The 15,474-nt window shown below is 54.6% G+C and overlaps 6 protein-coding genes across 6 annotated transcripts; 3 read left to right on the top strand and 3 right to left on the bottom strand.

Annotated features, from left to right (window-relative positions):
* The first annotated feature begins 144 nt into the window (after positions 1–144).
* On the top strand, positions 145–1,407 carry NECHADRAFT_68995 (uncharacterized protein). The gene is made up of 2 exons (XM_003048100.1): positions 145–697; positions 750–1,407. Exons 1-2 carry the CDS (start codon positions 195–197, stop codon positions 1,243–1,245), a joined length of 999 nt encoding a protein of 332 aa, XP_003048146.1. The 5' UTR covers positions 145–194; the 3' UTR covers positions 1,246–1,407.
* Positions 1,408–2,075: 668 nt separating this feature from the next.
* NECHADRAFT_68993 (uncharacterized protein) lies at positions 2,076–3,605 on the top strand (the record flags this gene model as incomplete). Its single annotated transcript, XM_003048099.1, has 4 exons — positions 2,076–2,377; positions 2,429–3,057; positions 3,109–3,467; positions 3,525–3,605. 4 exons carry the CDS (start codon positions 2,076–2,078, stop codon positions 3,603–3,605), a joined length of 1,371 nt encoding a protein of 456 aa, XP_003048145.1.
* A 1,292-nt stretch (positions 3,606–4,897) lies between these two features.
* NECHADRAFT_68989 (uncharacterized protein) lies at positions 4,898–9,129 on the top strand (the record flags this gene model as incomplete). The annotated part of the gene is made up of 7 exons (XM_003048098.1): positions 4,898–4,963; positions 5,061–5,090; positions 5,154–5,253; positions 5,347–5,418; positions 5,485–6,206; positions 6,260–8,298; positions 8,346–9,129. 7 exons carry the CDS (start codon positions 4,898–4,900, stop codon positions 8,581–8,583), a joined length of 3,267 nt encoding a protein of 1,088 aa, XP_003048144.1. The 3' UTR covers positions 8,584–9,129.
* Positions 9,130–9,472: 343 nt separating this feature from the next.
* NECHADRAFT_93272 (uncharacterized protein) lies at positions 9,473–11,000 on the bottom strand (the record flags this gene model as incomplete). The annotated part of the gene is made up of 2 exons (XM_003047915.1): positions 9,473–9,612; positions 9,680–11,000. The coding sequence occupies 2 exons, from the start codon at positions 10,998–11,000 to the stop codon at positions 9,473–9,475; spliced, it is 1,461 nt and encodes a 486-aa protein (XP_003047961.1).
* Positions 11,001–11,862: 862 nt separating this feature from the next.
* Positions 11,863–12,775, bottom strand: NECHADRAFT_93271 (uncharacterized protein; the record flags this gene model as incomplete). Its single annotated transcript, XM_003047914.1, has 3 exons — positions 11,863–11,915; positions 11,946–12,554; positions 12,604–12,775. 3 exons carry the CDS (start codon positions 12,773–12,775, stop codon positions 11,863–11,865), a joined length of 834 nt encoding a protein of 277 aa, XP_003047960.1.
* A 762-nt stretch (positions 12,776–13,537) lies between these two features.
* On the bottom strand, positions 13,538–15,473 carry NECHADRAFT_79984 (uncharacterized protein; the record flags this gene model as incomplete). The annotated part of the gene is made up of 2 exons (XM_003047913.1): positions 13,538–15,247; positions 15,303–15,473. The coding sequence occupies 2 exons, from the start codon at positions 15,471–15,473 to the stop codon at positions 13,538–13,540; spliced, it is 1,881 nt and encodes a 626-aa protein (XP_003047959.1).
* Position 15,474: the final 1 nt, after the last annotated feature.

Raw genomic sequence — 15,474 nt, 5'->3', positions numbered from 1 at the left:
GGAGTGCAGGCTTATCGTTCCCGTTTTACTAGCCAGCCTATTCCCCATTCGAAAACTTGAGCTGTAGCTTTTTCGAGAGTTTCTGTATATAAAGTGAGGGGACACCGATTGTCGCGCCATCTTCACGCACACCGCTCAACCCAACGTCAATTCGGCATCAATTCTAGCAACTCACCTGTCACAAGTCGCCGTCAATGTTCAATTTTCACCTCAGCTATCAGTGGCTTCACTTCAGGCGGCCTACAGGCCCTCCCACGCCTGTACCAGACGGCCTCGAGCGATTATGGGTAGACACGCCTGAGGGCCGCCTCGAGCTCCTCTCCAACACGCCATCCATCGTTCAAGAGGGCAGAGGCCCCCCGATTGTCTTCTGCCACGGTGGGATGGGCGGCGCTTGGGTGTGGACTGAGTACCTGCAGTATTTCGCCGCGTGCGGAATCCAGTGCTATGCCGTCTCGCTGCGAGGCCACGGAGAGTCGTGGCATCCCTCTTACCTGCAAATGGTGTTTGCGACACCTCGCAGCGCTCTAGCTGAAGACCTCGTCGCGGCGATTGAGTGGGTTCAGGTCCACGAGGAGAGTGAGGTCATCCTGGCCGGCCACTCGAGCGGTGGCGGTCTGAGCCAAGGCATCCTCGGCGATGGACTCGTCAAAGTCAAGGCCCTTGCATTGCTGGGCGCTGTACCAGCTTATGGATCGTAAGTAAAAACATCACTGACAATCCCACCAGCAACTAACAAACCATTGTAGAATGGGCGTGTACATGAACTGGTGGAAGTTGGACCCATGGTTCACGATCCGCCTGATGCTCCACGGCTGGCACTCCAACTCACCCCTCTCCCACCCAAAGCTCACCCAGCGCGCATTCTTCGGCGACAGATTCCCCCTCTCGTCCGTGATCCCGTTCCAGCGTCGCATGAATCGCTACGAGAGCTACCTCTGGCCCTTTAGCATGATGCAGCCCTTTGCCAAGGGGTCGAGCATCCTGCGCCAGATCCGCAACGACGGCTCCAGCGGCGAAAAGGTCCTCGTTATGGCCGGAACACAGGACAAGCTCATGACGCCAAAGGTGACGGAGGAGACGGCCGAGTTCTATCGTGCGGCGGCTGGCGAGAAGCGCGAGGGCGTGAGGGTATCCTTTGTTGATGGCGCGGGACATCATCTGCAGAACGACGTGCAGTGGAAGGAGAGCGCGGGCAAGCTGTTCCAGTTTTATAAGGGCATCGAAAGTCCAATCTCTGATTGAGACAAATTTGGGTTTATTCGGTGGATGTCCTCATCTCGGCATCTCGTTTTCAGGGCAACCAGGGCGTCAAGGATTCGACGAGGGGCGGTGTAACTATATCACTGCATTCTGTTTTTATAACGATATTCACGACAAGAAAATGATCATACATATTCAAAGGAGAAAAGACTGTCCTCGGGTTAAATGCCCGTCATATCGGAGGCCTTCTTTATTTCAAGAGCATACCATCGGTTCAAGATGCCGAGACACCCCCGAGCCCAATGTTCGGCGGAGCCCCCAGCGTAAAAACCGGCGCTGTAGCAACTGACTCTCGCTCTCGCTGTAAAAAGGAAAAAGAGGGGACGGAGGACACGGGGGGGGAGAGTGACAGGGTCTTTCGGGGCTAGAGTGTAAACAGCAGCGGCAGCCCGGGTTGTCCTTTCTCCTGAAAATCCCCTCTCTCCCCGAGACAATTTGAATCACTTCAATCCATCACCAGCTTCTTCTGCCACTCAAAGTGTCCCGAAGGTGAAGCCTGACAATCCGGCACCGAAACACCCCCGAAAAGAAAGAAACCAACAACCCCCGGTCTCTATACCCCGGATTCGGAAGGCGACCGATCCAGCTGTCACTCACCAGCAAAAAACCTTCGGCCTTCTTCCGTAGGTACTGTTACGTTCGTGCCCCTGAAAGGCTCTCTCTCAGTGAGCCTTTTTGCAAGAGGGGGGGGAGCCACACCCAGGTTTCTTCCGGTACCGCCAGTCAAGCTGGCGTGGGTGCAGCGTCTGTCAGTGGGGGTAGGAGCTGGGGCAGTAGCCAGTCGGTCGCTCCTGCTCAGATCGGCGTCGGCAATGGAGGGGAAGGTGCCCCGCAGCCCGGAGCTGTCCGCCGAGAGCACCTCCTCGGCGGGCTTCAAGACGTATTCGGCCGCCGCAGCATCGTCGGCCGGGAGGATCTCTCTCGTCTCTCGCCATCTGTCGAGTCCTTCTTATAACGCCGCCTCTGCTGCTCAATCTGTTCCGTCGTCTACTCAGAATCGTCGCCTTTCCACATCCACAGCCACAATGTCTTCGCAACCTCCTCATGCCACCCTGCTCATCCCTGGGCCCATCGAGTTTGACGATGCTGTTCTTCAGTCCATGAGCCACTACAGGTGAGATAAGCCAGGCCCTGCTATGACTCCTAATTATACTGACGTCCGTAGCGAGAGCCATGTCGGCCCCGGCTTCGTCAACACCTTCGGTGAGGCTCTCTCCATGACCCGAAAGCTCTTCCAATCGACCGACCCCGCCGCTCAACCCTACGTCATCTCCGGCTCCGGCACCCTGGGCTGGGATCTCGTCGCCGCCAACCTGGTCGAGGCTGGTGAGGACGCCCTCGTTCTTAGCACCGGATACTTTGGCGATGGCTTCGCCGACTGCTTGAGGGCCTACGGCGCCAACGTCACCAAGCTCGACGGCGAGGTTGGTGGCCGACCCCAGCTCCCCGAAATCGAGAAGGCCCTGTCCGAGAAGAAGTACAAGATCGTCACCGTCACCCACGTCGACACCTCGACTGGTGTTCTCAGCGAGCTCAAGAACCTGGCCGCCACTGTCCGCCGTGTCTCCCCCGAGACTCTGGTCATTGTCGACGGTGTCTGTAGTGTCGCCTGCGAGGAGATTGCTTTCGACGAGTGGGGTCTGGATGGTGTCGTTACTGCCAGCCAGAAGGCCATTGGTGTTCCCGCTGGTCTGTCCATCTCTTTCTTCAGCGGCCGCGCTGTCGCTGCTGCTCTTGAGAACCGCAAGACTCCCATCCCCGCCTACTTTGCGTCGTTCAAGAACTGGACTCCTAGTCAGTATCCTTGCTTGTATAAGCAAGCCAACATCTGCTAACGTGTTGCAGTCATGAGAAACTATGAGGCCAAGAAGCCCTCATACTTCGCCACTCCTTCTCCTCAGCTCATCCACGCCCTTCACACTGCTCTTACCCAGATCCTTGCCAAGCCTCTGGCCGAGCGATTCCAGGGACACATCGAGGTGTCGGACAAGGTCAAGAAGGCCGTCGCAGACCTCGGCCTCAAGGTCGTGGCCACCAAGCCCGAGGACCAGGCTCACGCCATGACCGCCATCTACCTGCCCGAGGGTGTTGGCGCCCCCGACGTGCTGCCCAAGCTGGCCGGCAAGGGTGTCGTTTTTGCTGGCGGCATTCACAAGGCCATCGCCTCCAAGTACATTCGATTCGGCCACATGGGTGTTAGCGCTGTAAGTTTTCTCATCACGTTTAGACGCCCATTCAGAATGCTAATCTGTGTGTGACAGCTTGACCCCAACCGAAATGACATTGACAAGGCGCTCAATGCCCTGCGGGACAGCCTGTTCGAGGCCGGCTACAAGGCATAAACAAGTAAAATAACCAAAAAGAACTGGCCGCGTGTGATTGGAGTAGACGATAGAGCCAACGAGTTGGACGTGTCTTTGCAGATAGAGCAGCAGCCTTTAAAAAAAATATGGTACCTTTGTTAGAGACGTGTTTTAGTCTTGGGTTGGTGAGGTTTGTGATCAGTCAGTTTATTCAGCCGAGTTGGTGGAAGAGACAACACCATGCCTTTGTGTGCGTCAAGGAATGCAACATGCTCATGCAAAGATCACGGCAAGACACTTTCCGTGATAAAGAAGATATTTGCTTCAGTCGGAGACTTTGCTGAGACGAGACACCAACTGTCATTGCGTATACCCGTATAGCCGCATCGGGTAATCTCAAACTGGGCCAAAACCCAGATCGATCGAGCTTTCTTCTGGAGGAGGCTGGGAAGTTTGGCGCGCGGCGGTCATCTCCAGTCTCATCACAAGTACCGATACAAACTGTCCCAGCGTCATAGTCTGAGCTGCGTGCCGACGAACCGCAGCCTCGTCTTGCTTTTTTGCCCTCGACACCCACAGTGACAGCATCGACCGTCTTGGTGGGAACAGGTACCGATACATTTTGTCACCAGAGCCTACCATCCATTTTTCAGCCCCGCCGCTGACAAAATCACATCCCGTTCCCGTTCGCTGGCGGTTAACTGAGCCCGCCCAGCCTGCCCACCTCAGTGTGTTAGCCCAGGTAGCCAGGTCAGAGCTTGTGTGAGCTGGTGGTGGTGGTTACTGAAGTGACGCTGCTAGGCTCCAAGGCTGCGGGGCACCGATCCACTGGAGGTGCCTGTACTGCCTGTATTCACAGAAGGTGCACCTCAATCTCCCCACCATTGGAAACCTAGCACCAACCAATCCACCTCCCGTCACCTCCCCCTCCCTCCACTCCAGCCCAGGTAGCCCGTCCCTCTCACCTCACCTCACTTCACCGACGTCGTCCACTTCCATTTCCACCATCCACCAAAGCCGAACTTGTATTCTCCTCTTTACTCTCTCTTCCTCTGTCTTGCCCTCACTCTCGCCCTCGTGCAGGTTTTTGCGACGCGTCCCCCGCTCACCGCGACTCCCCCCTGCTTCTTTGTCCTGCCCTCTATCGCTTGTTATAGAGCGCGCTCTGCTTTTTCCCATCTCCATCTGAGGTGTATCTGCCTGGGGCTGGCCTTGCTTGCATCTCTTCCCTCCCCCGCCTCGCCTCGTCGTCCGCCCACCACAACCACCACCCATCACCACCCAAAACCCTCGCAAACGACAAGTCCTCGACTCCGAATCAGCCGCCCGACATGGCTGCCTCCATTGAAGAGCTGGACAACCTCGTCCGCTCATTCTACGAGGGGCGCGGTGAGCAGGTAGGTTGTGATGCTGGTGTCTCGGTTTTTCCCAGCCGTGGACCCCGCGCGTGAACCAAGAGGCACAAGAGCTAATCCCGTCTCTTGAACCATGTAGCAAAAATCCGCCCAAGCTGCTCTGAACCAGGTTCGCACTCCTCTCCTTGCCATATGCGCTGCAAAGACTTTGTGACGGCTGACTGTAGCATAGTTCAAAGAAGATCCCGATGCCTGGCTCATGGTCGACAAGATCCTTTCCGATGCGCAATATCCCCAGACCAAGTGTACGTCGACTCTACTGCCTCACTACTGTGACCTATCTGCCACCGACTAGCTCTCGCCCCGAACCGCATATTTTTTCAACACAGAATTTATGGATCAGGGTAGCTGACAAAATTTGACAGACTTGGGTCTGCAGGTCCTCGATAATGTTATCATGACGAGGTGGAAGGTCCTCCCCCGAGACCAGTGTCAAGGTTCGTCATGCCACGATGACCTCCGGTTTGCCTCGGTATCCAGCGCTGACCGCTCGTAACCTCCAGGAATCCGAAACTTCATTGTGCAGTTCATCATTCAGTGCTCGAGCTCCGAAGAGTCTTTGCGCCAGCAAAAGACCTTGCTCAACAAGCTCAACCTCGTTCTCGTCTCCGTCCTCAAGCAGGAATGGCCACACAACTGGCCTACCTTTATCAACGAAATCATCTCGTCCTGCCACTCCAACCTATCCATTTGCGAGAACAACATGATCATCCTCCGCTTGCTCTCGGAGGAGGTCTTTGACTACTCGGCCGAGCAGATGACCTCGACCAAGACGCGCAACCTGAAGCAGACCATGTGCGCCGAGTTCTCTCAGATCTTCAACCTCTGCCAGGAGGTCCTCAACACTGCGACTCAGCCCAGCCTGATCAAGGCGACCCTCGAGACCCTGCTCCGATTCTGCAACTGGATCCCTCTGGGCTACATCTTCGAGACACCACTGATCGAGACACTGCGCACACGCTTCCTCTCGACTCCCGAATTCCGAAACGTCACCATGCAGTGCCTTACCGAGATCGGTGGTCTCCAGACTGGCGGCCCTGGCCAGCCCAACTCCTACGACGAGCAGCTCGTCAAGATGTTTACCGAGACGCTGACTACGATTGCCAACATCATTCCTGTCACTCTCGACCTCAAGTCGACATATCCCAGCAGCAACTCCAGGGACCAGGAGTTTATCCAGAACTTGGCCCTCTTCCTGTGCAACTTTTTCGGAATGCACTTGAACGTATGTTTTGTAGAGTTGGTACTGTTGAACTTGGACTCTAACTTGCGCTACAGCTTATCGAGAAGCTCCCTAACCGAGACTTCCTCATTCACGGTCACTACTATCTTATTAGGATATCACAGATCGACGATCGGGAAATCTTCAAGATTTGCCTGGATTACTGGCTGAAGCTTGTCCAAGAGCTTTATGAGGAGATGCAGCAGCTCCCTATCACGGATCTCAACCCCCTCATGGCCGTCGGCGCAGGCATCTCTGGCAGCGGCGCCCCCAACCCGTCGATCCTCAACAACTACCCCCTCCGAAAACACAAGTACAACGAGGTTCTCTCCAACCTGCGAGTCGTCATGATTGAGAAGATGGTTCGTCCCGAGGAGGTTCTGATTGTCGAAAACGACGAGGGCGAAATCGTGCGAGAGTTCGTCAAGGAGAGCGACACGGTACAACTTTACAAGACGATAAGAGAGTGCCTGGTGTACCTGACGCATCTGGACGTGGTCGACACTGAAAACATCATGACGGAGAAGCTGGCGCGACAAGTCGACGGCACCGAGTGGTCCTGGCACAACTGCAACGTTCTCTGCTGGGCTATTGGATCCATTTCCTTGGCCATGAATGAAGAGACTGAGAAGCGATTCCTCGTCACCGTCATCAAGGATCTCTTGGGTCTCACAGAGATGAAGCGCGGCAAGGACAACAAGGCCGTTGTCGCCAGTAACATCATGTACATCGTGGGCCAGTACCCGCGTTTCCTCAAGGCTCACTGGAAGTTCCTTAAGACGGTTGTGAACAAGCTGTTCGAGTTCATGCACGAGTCGCACGAGGGTGTGCAGGACATGGCTTGCGACACATTCATCAAGATTGCCCGACAATGCCGACGACACTTTGTTGCTCTCCAGCCCAGCGAGCAGGAGCCATTTATCGAGGAGATTGTTCGAAACATGGGCAAGATTACATGCGACCTGACACCTCAACAAGTGCACACATTCTACGAGGCATGTGGATACATGGTGGCTGCTCAGGGCAACAAACACCAGCAGGAGAGACTCCTTTCTGATCTCATGGCCATCCCCAACGCGGCTTGGGATGAGATCATCAAGCAGGCGACCATGAACCCGTCCATTCTTCAGGACGCCGAGACGATCAAGGTCATCGGCAACATCATGAAGACGAATGTCTCAGCCTGCTCATCAGTGGGATCCTACTTCTATCCCCAGATCGGTCGCATCTACCACGACATGCTTCAGATGTACAATGCTACAAGTACACTCATCTCGGAGGCTGTTGCTCGCGATGGCGAGCTCGCGACAAAGATGCCTAGAGTCCGAGGTCTCCGAACCATCAAGAAGGAAATCCTCAAGCTCATCGAGGTGTACGTCGACAAGGCGGAGGACCTCCAGGCTGTTCGTGCTCAGATGGTCCCTCCTCTGCTGGACTCTGTGCTCGTCGACTACAACCGCAACGTGCCTGGTGCCCGAGATGCTGAGGTTCTCAAGGCCTGTTCCACTATCATCACCAAGCTTTCTGCTTTGATGGAGGACCAAGTTCCCACTATCATGCAGAATGTTTTCGAGTGCACTCTGGAGATGATCAACAAGGACTTTTCCGAGTTCCCCGAGCACCGAGTCGAGTTCTTCAACCTCCTCCGAGCCATCAACCTTCACTGCTTCCCTGCTCTGCTCAAGCTCGACAACAACCAGTTCAAGTTTGTTATCGACTCGTGCTCGTGGGCTTTCAAGCATGACAACCGGGATGTCGAAGCAGCCGGTCTTAACATGGCCCTTGAGCTGATCAACAATATCGCCGAGAAGACTGACGTCCAGACAGCCAACGCCTTCTTCCAGCGATTCTTCATCACCATTCTGCAGGATGTGTTCTTTGTCGTTACTGACAACGACCACAAGGCTGGCTTCAAGACGCAGTCCATGCTGCTGATGAAGCTGTTCTACTACATCCACCCTGCCGATGGTACTCAGCCCAAGATCCAGGGGCCCATCTACAGCCCCGACCAGGCTCAGGCCGGAACTGGCAACCGAGAGTTTGTCGCCAACTTTGTGGCGAACCTGTTGCAAAACGCTTTCCGTAATCTGCAAGCGTATGTCGTCCCCCAGAGCCCATGACCAAATACTGATCATTTCACAGGAACCAAATCACAACCTTTGTCGAGGGACTGTTCACACTCAACACGCAGTATGACAAGTTCCGTCTTAACCTCCGTGACTTCCTCATCTCCCTCAAGGAGTTTGCCGGCGATAACGCAGAACTGTTCATCGTCGAGAAGGAGCAGCAGGAGCGGGATGCCAAGGCGGCCGACATGGAGCGACGACAGAAGGTCGGCGGTCTGCTGAAGCCCTCGGAGCTGGACGATGAGGAGCTATGACTGGATGAGGAACTGCGGACCGAGTTTGCGCCTCAAGTCGCCTCCGACACGGAACCAACGGAGTCAGCCGGGGATGGCTGGGAGTTTTATGGTCTTTAGCGGCGTCATCGAGGCTATCCACGCCCTGCGACCCGACGGACAACCCCGACCTTCTCGTGCGCGACGGCGTCTCCTCCTTGCTCGATTTCCTTGCTGTTATGATACCAAATTTCATAGAGTGGTCGCCGCCCACCCGATGCAGGGGGTGCATGTCCTTATTCAAACCCGGCCCCCCTTTTAGGGTTGAGGGGAGTAAACAAAAAAAGAAAGGAGCCTGGTTGTGAGAGCTGTTGCTGTTGTTTTACTAGTTGAACGAGAGTGCCGCGTGCGGTTGATCATTCACTTTGACGAATAAATAAAGAGGAAATGAAATACAGATTCAGATGATTGGGGTTGAGAGACGAGGTGGATGCTTTAGGCTGGAGCATGTAGAAGTTGTCTACCTAGGGCTATATCGTAGGTATGGAAAGGGAGCAGATTGTGACGCTCCGGCAAATACATATTTCTACATAAACCAGATCCTTCCCCGTTACCCAGTGACAAGAGGCCTTGCTATGGTCCTGTTGATGTCTGTCCAGATTAATATCAAGGAGGATGCCAGCTTGTAGTTGTCCATGAGATATTGTACATGATAACCAAGGTATTGACAGTACCTTTACTTCCTCGACGAGATCCGAGCAGAAATCCTCATTCTCCCCCCTACGCCTCATTGATCTACCATGCGGAGCGTGAGGCGGTATTGCTTTAGGTGAGGAAGTGTGTGATGAGACAGGCTCAAGAAGTGCTAGCATATGATCTCGGCCAGCCGTCCAGTTGTGCCAGCTTGTATACTTGATCATCGACTGAACCTTCAAGAATGTGCCGTGCAGTTCAGCGTCCGTCTTGGTGGGACGAGCGGGCAGTGTTGAACATGGCCACGTGTGGCACCCGTCTCACCCCTGATCTCTTTCCAACTCTTCAAGGGGCCAGCGCATAGGCTCCTGCCAAAAGCTCCCTAGGTAATCGGCGATGAGGCGTATTAGAAAAGAGCCGCCAGAGCCTATGATCCAGGCATTACGGCAACGGTGCAAGAGAACGCCATAGTATGCCAACACAAGTAGGGCTTCAGGGCGGTGCTTGCGCACAGCCTCCATATACTCTGCCGTCAAGAGGACAGGGAATGCGGTGGCAGCATGCACACTCCCATCCTGTGGCAGGTTGCGGTGGACGTTGAAGGCCCATTGTAATGTGTGAACAGCGCCTGCAATAGCGTTGACTGTTGCTGCGCTTAGATCAGAGTTCTGGACGAGCTCAAGTAGTGAGAGACATTCACTCCCCCCGTTATCTGACTCCGAGGCAAGGCGGATGTTGACGAGGAATGGTTTTAGAGGAGACTCGAGAACAATGTTGTAGCATGGGGAGATGATGGTGCGAACGCCTCGGTGAAGATGGACAGACTCGACGAACCTCTCGATAAAGACGTGGAAGTTGGCGCGGTAGTACGCGTATGTCTCATAGATCATGTGGAGGCTGAGCAAAGAAGCAAAAAGGAATCGAGGGAGACAATATTTGTCCAGGTCGCCATTTTCCTGACTCATTTCCTGCGAGTGGTTGTTGAAAAGGGTGAGCGCTCGCGTCTGTAGCTCTCTGGCAGTTCGCCGATGAGAGGCGGCATGTTCCGGTTGTAGTATAGCAAGATGGTCAGCAGCGATGGCAAGCAGCTGGTCCATGGCGTAGGGTCCATCTTTGGACCATTGAACGGCGATTTCGACGATGGGATGTGTCAAGTCGTTGGTGAGTGACATAGCGGTTGTGGCGTGGTGCAAGAGGATGAGATGCTTTGCCGTGAAGGCGGGCTGGGGAGTACCGTCTGAGATGGAGGGAGTTGAGGGTGAATCGGCAAACGTGTTGGTGATGAAGGATTCGGTGAAGGACGGTAGAGCGGTTAGAGGAGGTGGTCGGTCATCAAGGATGGTAGGAAAGCCAAGTCGTGATCCAAAGAGTGATGATGGGGGCCCTGACGCAGAATGAAGGCCCGTAGCACTAGACATGCTGTCGGCAGGGCTTTGAGCCTGGCTATCGACGCCTGAAGCATTTTGAGATGGAGGCAACGGAGGTTGAGAATGTGACGGAACCGGACTTGGCGTTGGGACGGAGGTCGGAGTTTGAGGTGCGGCGGGAGTGGCAGCTGATGCTGCTGTCGAGGGCGGGAAGGAGCATGATCGCTCACTAACAACACAGTTGCTGCAGGCCGGACGACTCTCATCGCACTTGATATGTCTCCGCTTACACTCCCAGCAGCCGTTGCGCGACTTCCGATGAGCGCGACGGAGCTTGGCCGTGGCGGCGCCGGAGCCGGAGCCGGAGCCTTTGGCCTCCGCAGCCGAACGCGGGGGCATTGCAGGGGATAGGAGGGGAGTTCAGGGGCGCAGCGCGTAGGCGCGGCGATGAGAGGCGAGGGCTTCTTGCCAATGTCGTCTTGGTCAGCAAGAGAAAGCGCCCATTGTCTTGGCCGTTCGAGAGTAAGTGGCGCCCTCGTCAAAAACAGTTTGTCCTGGTCGCCGCGTCGTCGTAGTGAATGATCAAAGCGCCCTTGGTTGGTTTGTTTTGGTCAAGTTTCTGCGGAATGGCTTGACAGGTGCTGGCTCTAGCAAAAAATGCGGCGGTTTAGTCAGACTCAGACTGGCTGATGGAGCAAGCACGGTACGGTACGCAAAAGGCAGTAGGTAGGTAGGCGCGACGCTTAATGTAAGGCAAAGCAGGGAAAGAGCACAGTTGAAAAGGATCAATCCATGCTCCAAGCACCTTCCATCCCTTGCGGCCCCATTAATCGAATCGGTTCATGGTTTTATCGGGCCTTGACTGTGTTGGGAAGTAACCACTGACCAAAGCCACGGAGTGAGCCACACCTGTCAGGTACGATCCTGTCCTGCCCTATCCAGAATTAGAAGCCATCCCTGTCGCTTGCTTCCGCTTTCCGTCTTGTGGCCGTTCATACAAACGGCAAGCAAGAACACTCCTGAGTTTCAACGCTCCCGTCATTGTGCTTGCTCCTTCTCCTGCATGAGCCACAATCTCTAGGTTTACGTCATCCATCTTCCACGTAACCCTTGATACCTCGTCTACACAGACTCGCCGTCAGCCCATCACATCAGTCTTGTCAACATTACAAATTCAAGCTTAATTGATCACCCAATTTCTCCGCAGAGGCTCTGGACACCCCGGAAATTATCCCACGGCTGCTTCCGTATCGATGGCCCCTCATGTAGGGCTCTCATATGACGGCCACGCGTCCATCGTCTCCAACTGCCACCCTTCGTCATCCCCGTGAGATCCCCGCCCACCCTCAGCCCCTGGGAACCAGCCCGCAAAGATACCCATGACGCACAGCATTGGCAGCCCGTCAAACACATACAGCGTCCACTCATGTCCTTGTGGATATCCATCCGGGCCGAGGATGCTTTCCGCCAAGCGGAATGTGGACCTCGCTACTATGAGCACCGAGGCGACGTACAGCACCTTCATCGACCGCCTCCATGTTGAGCCCCTTGCCAGCGATGGGCCGGATGGCCAGTGCCGCAGCCCTATGTGAAAGACGATGGATGTGGCTATGAACAGCCCAAACATGACGATTTGGAGGCTGATGCCACCTGCGATGATCTTCTGGCCCGTCTCCATGGTGCCGAGACCAGCAGCTACAACTCCAGCCCCGCTGCCTTGAATACAGAACGACATGGCATCGCCTGCGACGAATATGACTGGAAGCCAAGTTACTGGGATGATGGAGTGCCGTTGGCCCTTGAGGCGCCGCATCATCTTGCCCAGTGTCATGTACATGGCTGCTGAAAACAAGGCCGGCGCAAGCAGGATGGAAGCATGCTGGATGAAGTAGGGCATCATGACGTCGGTCAGTCCTTGTGCTGCAGCTCTTGCGCTGTATCCTGTCATTTCAACTGCATTATCTTGGTCAGCTGCTTCCTTCTAACCGTAATGTCAACTTACACAGTCCTCCTATGGCAAACGGGATGCAATGCCAGCTTCTCGTTTTCACGATCCTCCAAATCACAAAGCCCGTTGGGATCGCAAAGAAGACCACAAAGACAATTGCGGCTGCCCTAGATGGGACATATCTCCACAGGTAGTCGTCGCCTTCAAAAGGCTTCAGTTGGGCCATGATGTCTGGTCCGTTCCATCAACGTTGCTGGCGTGGCTCACAATCAAGATCAGAAGGGCATCAACAATGATCAAGTTAATCTACGCCTACCACCTAAACCGCCACTTTAAATCCACACATTTTACTCAAAGCAACTGCATTCTGACTGAAACCCTTCGTGTGAGTGATCAGTCCTGCACGGGTCTCTTGCAGTCCACTTACATCTACGACCGGATACGCGTTCCTCGGATCCAGTCCGAATTTTCGTATTCCCGTCTGGGCTGAGAATCACCATACGCGTATAGCCTTGGGACCTTTTGCCTTATAAGCCTCCCTCTCCTCGACGATCCACCACCTACCCATGCGTTTGGGACAAGGCCGCGCAATTCACCCCTGGGTGCTTGCGTTGACATCCACATTCTTAGTTCTGCAGAGGCCTTTTGCAGCCTGGCCTGCAGAATCCGACATGAGGCCGATTTTCAGGTGCCATCTCGAACGCCTCGTCAGCCTCTCAAGGCGATGAAACCACTACTAGGCGTTTTTGGGTGCATCTATGCCTTGCCGCGTCATGAGCACTGACTGAAGGCTAATAACCGGTGGCACTAAAGCTTAGAAAGCGAAACCGACATGCACGGAAATAGACTATCCAAACGGCGTTCGAGAAGCAACCCGAAACCGAGATTACCAACCAACCAACCAACCAATGGGTGTGAGAGCTCGGGTTGAGAGAATGGGGGCCAAGATGGCCAACTTTAGACACCAACTAACGGGGTATATTCCTGTCTAATCGTCGAATCCTTCAAACTCGTCGTCCTTCTCCTCTGCCTTGGCCTGGTTCTGTTTCCGAACCTCAGCGATAAGCTCGTTAAGCTCCATCTGCTTGACCTTTTCTTCATCCGTCATCTTGGCCGTCTTCTCAGCCTCACGCCGCTTGTGCCGCTTCTCCCTACGCTCCACGCGCTCCTCCTCCTTCTCGTGTTTTGCGCTCCAGGCCTCGTTCTTGCGCTTGCGTTTGTTCTCATCCTTCTTTTCCGGCTTTCCGCCCAACTTTTCTTCCTCAAGGGCAACCTTTCTAGCCTGTTCTCGTGTCTTCTCCTTGTAGGCATAGTTGTCCCAGTCAATCTCTTGACCGAGCATCTTGTCGCCCTTCCAGTTCTTGAGTTCAGGCATCCTGGGCATTCGCAACAAGCCCCAGGCGTTTCCGAGGTCCTCCCAGTCAAGGTCGGCGGCTCGGAAGATGGATGTAGCTTGGTGGGCGCCGTAGCTTCGAGCCCAGCTCACGAAACCTTTCTGGGCTTTGTCGAAGAGCGCCCTATCTTCTTGGACCAGATCGCGGATCTTCTTGGTAGTAGACACAGCGCGGTCCTCCGATGTAATGACTTCGGGTTTCTCTAGCTCCACGATTGGCGTCTTTCGAATTTCCAAGAACTTGACGTAGTCTTCTTCTCGCCCGGGGTGTAGCATAACCACAGCCAGGCCCTTTCGGCCAGCACGTCCTGCTCTACCACTGCGGTGAATAAAGACCTTGGGGTCTGAGGGAGCGTCAATCTGGACTACCAGATCAACTTGGGGAATATCCAGACCACGGGCCGCCAGATCGGTTGTAAGTAATATTGTTGGTGATACTGAGGTGAGGAAACGGTTAAAGTTCTTTTCGCGAACCTTGGCAGGGTGCTTGCCGTGTAGCGGTACCAAAGCAAAGCCTTCTGGCAGGATTGATGGTAGGATATGCTGGAAGTAGTCGACGGCTGCGCAAGTAGAAAGGAAAACGATGCTTCTCTGTGGCCTCACGGGTAACCGCTCGAGAAGTTCGGCAAGTGCTGGAAGTTTTTGGCTGGCGGGTTTGACCATATATGTCATCTGAAGACTGGCGGGTGTCCTCCTATCTTCAAGAATGCCACCATCCTTCATCTTGACCTTGACCTCGATCTTGACCGGATTCCTTAGGCCAACCCGAATAATCTCGCCAACAGCTTCGCTAACACTGGCACTAAAGAGACCAGTTCTTCGCTGCTTCGGAAGGTGTGACAGAATCTTTTGAAGATCGGGCTTAAAACCCAGGTCGAGAAGGCGATCGGCTTCGTCGAGGACCAGGACCTCAAACGAGGACTGGGGACAGTGGACATGAGGAGACGAGAGGAGCTCGACGAGTCGACCGGGTGATGAAATGAGAACATTTGGACTGTGTCGAAGGAAAAAACTGAGATCCTGAGCAGTGGTCGTGGTGCCACCAACGAGTAATTGGGGCACAATGGCCGCGGACGTGGTGGCGGGACGCTTCTCGTCGCCCTTGAGGTGTGGGAGGACTTCGGCGGATGCTTCGTGGAATTGCAGCAGCGAGAGCAACACTGTATGAATCTGGGCAGCCAGTTCGCGCGTAGGTGAGACGATGATGGCGGCGACGTGGTGTTTCTTGGTGGGTTCTCCGAGGCGAAGGAGTTTTTGGACGAGGGGGATGAGGAATGCGAGGGTCTTGCCGCTACCGGTGACAGCCTATGATAGAGTTAGATGATGACTTCGGTGGATTGAGGTTGATTCAAGGCCATACCTCGACGACAACATCCTTGTTTCCCATAAAATGGGGGAGCGTTGCAGCTTGGACGGGCGTCATCTGGCTGAAGCCCATTGTCGCGACAGCATCAAGGATCCATTCTGCGAGGGGAGGAGTGAGAGCATCCCAAGCTCTCTGACTCTTCCTCTTCTCCTTTCCAGGCGCCATG

Source organism: Fusarium vanettenii (genome assembly GCF_000151355.1).
Source record: "Fusarium vanettenii 77-13-4 chromosome 5 genomic scaffold NECHAsca_12_chr5_2_0, whole genome shotgun sequence".
In the NCBI taxonomy this organism is placed as follows: domain Eukaryota; kingdom Fungi; phylum Ascomycota; class Sordariomycetes; order Hypocreales; family Nectriaceae; genus Fusarium; species Fusarium vanettenii.
This window is presented reverse-complemented; position numbering and strand designations above follow the sequence as displayed.

Coding starts and splice junctions, on each gene's coding strand:
- NECHADRAFT_68995 (XM_003048100.1), top strand. CDS start 195: ATGTTCAATTTTCACCTCAGCTATCAGTGGCTTCACTTCAGGCGGCCT. Junction 698..749: donor GCTGTACCAGCTTATGGATC/GTAAGTAAAAAC, acceptor AAACCATTGTAG/AATGGGCGTGTACATGAACT.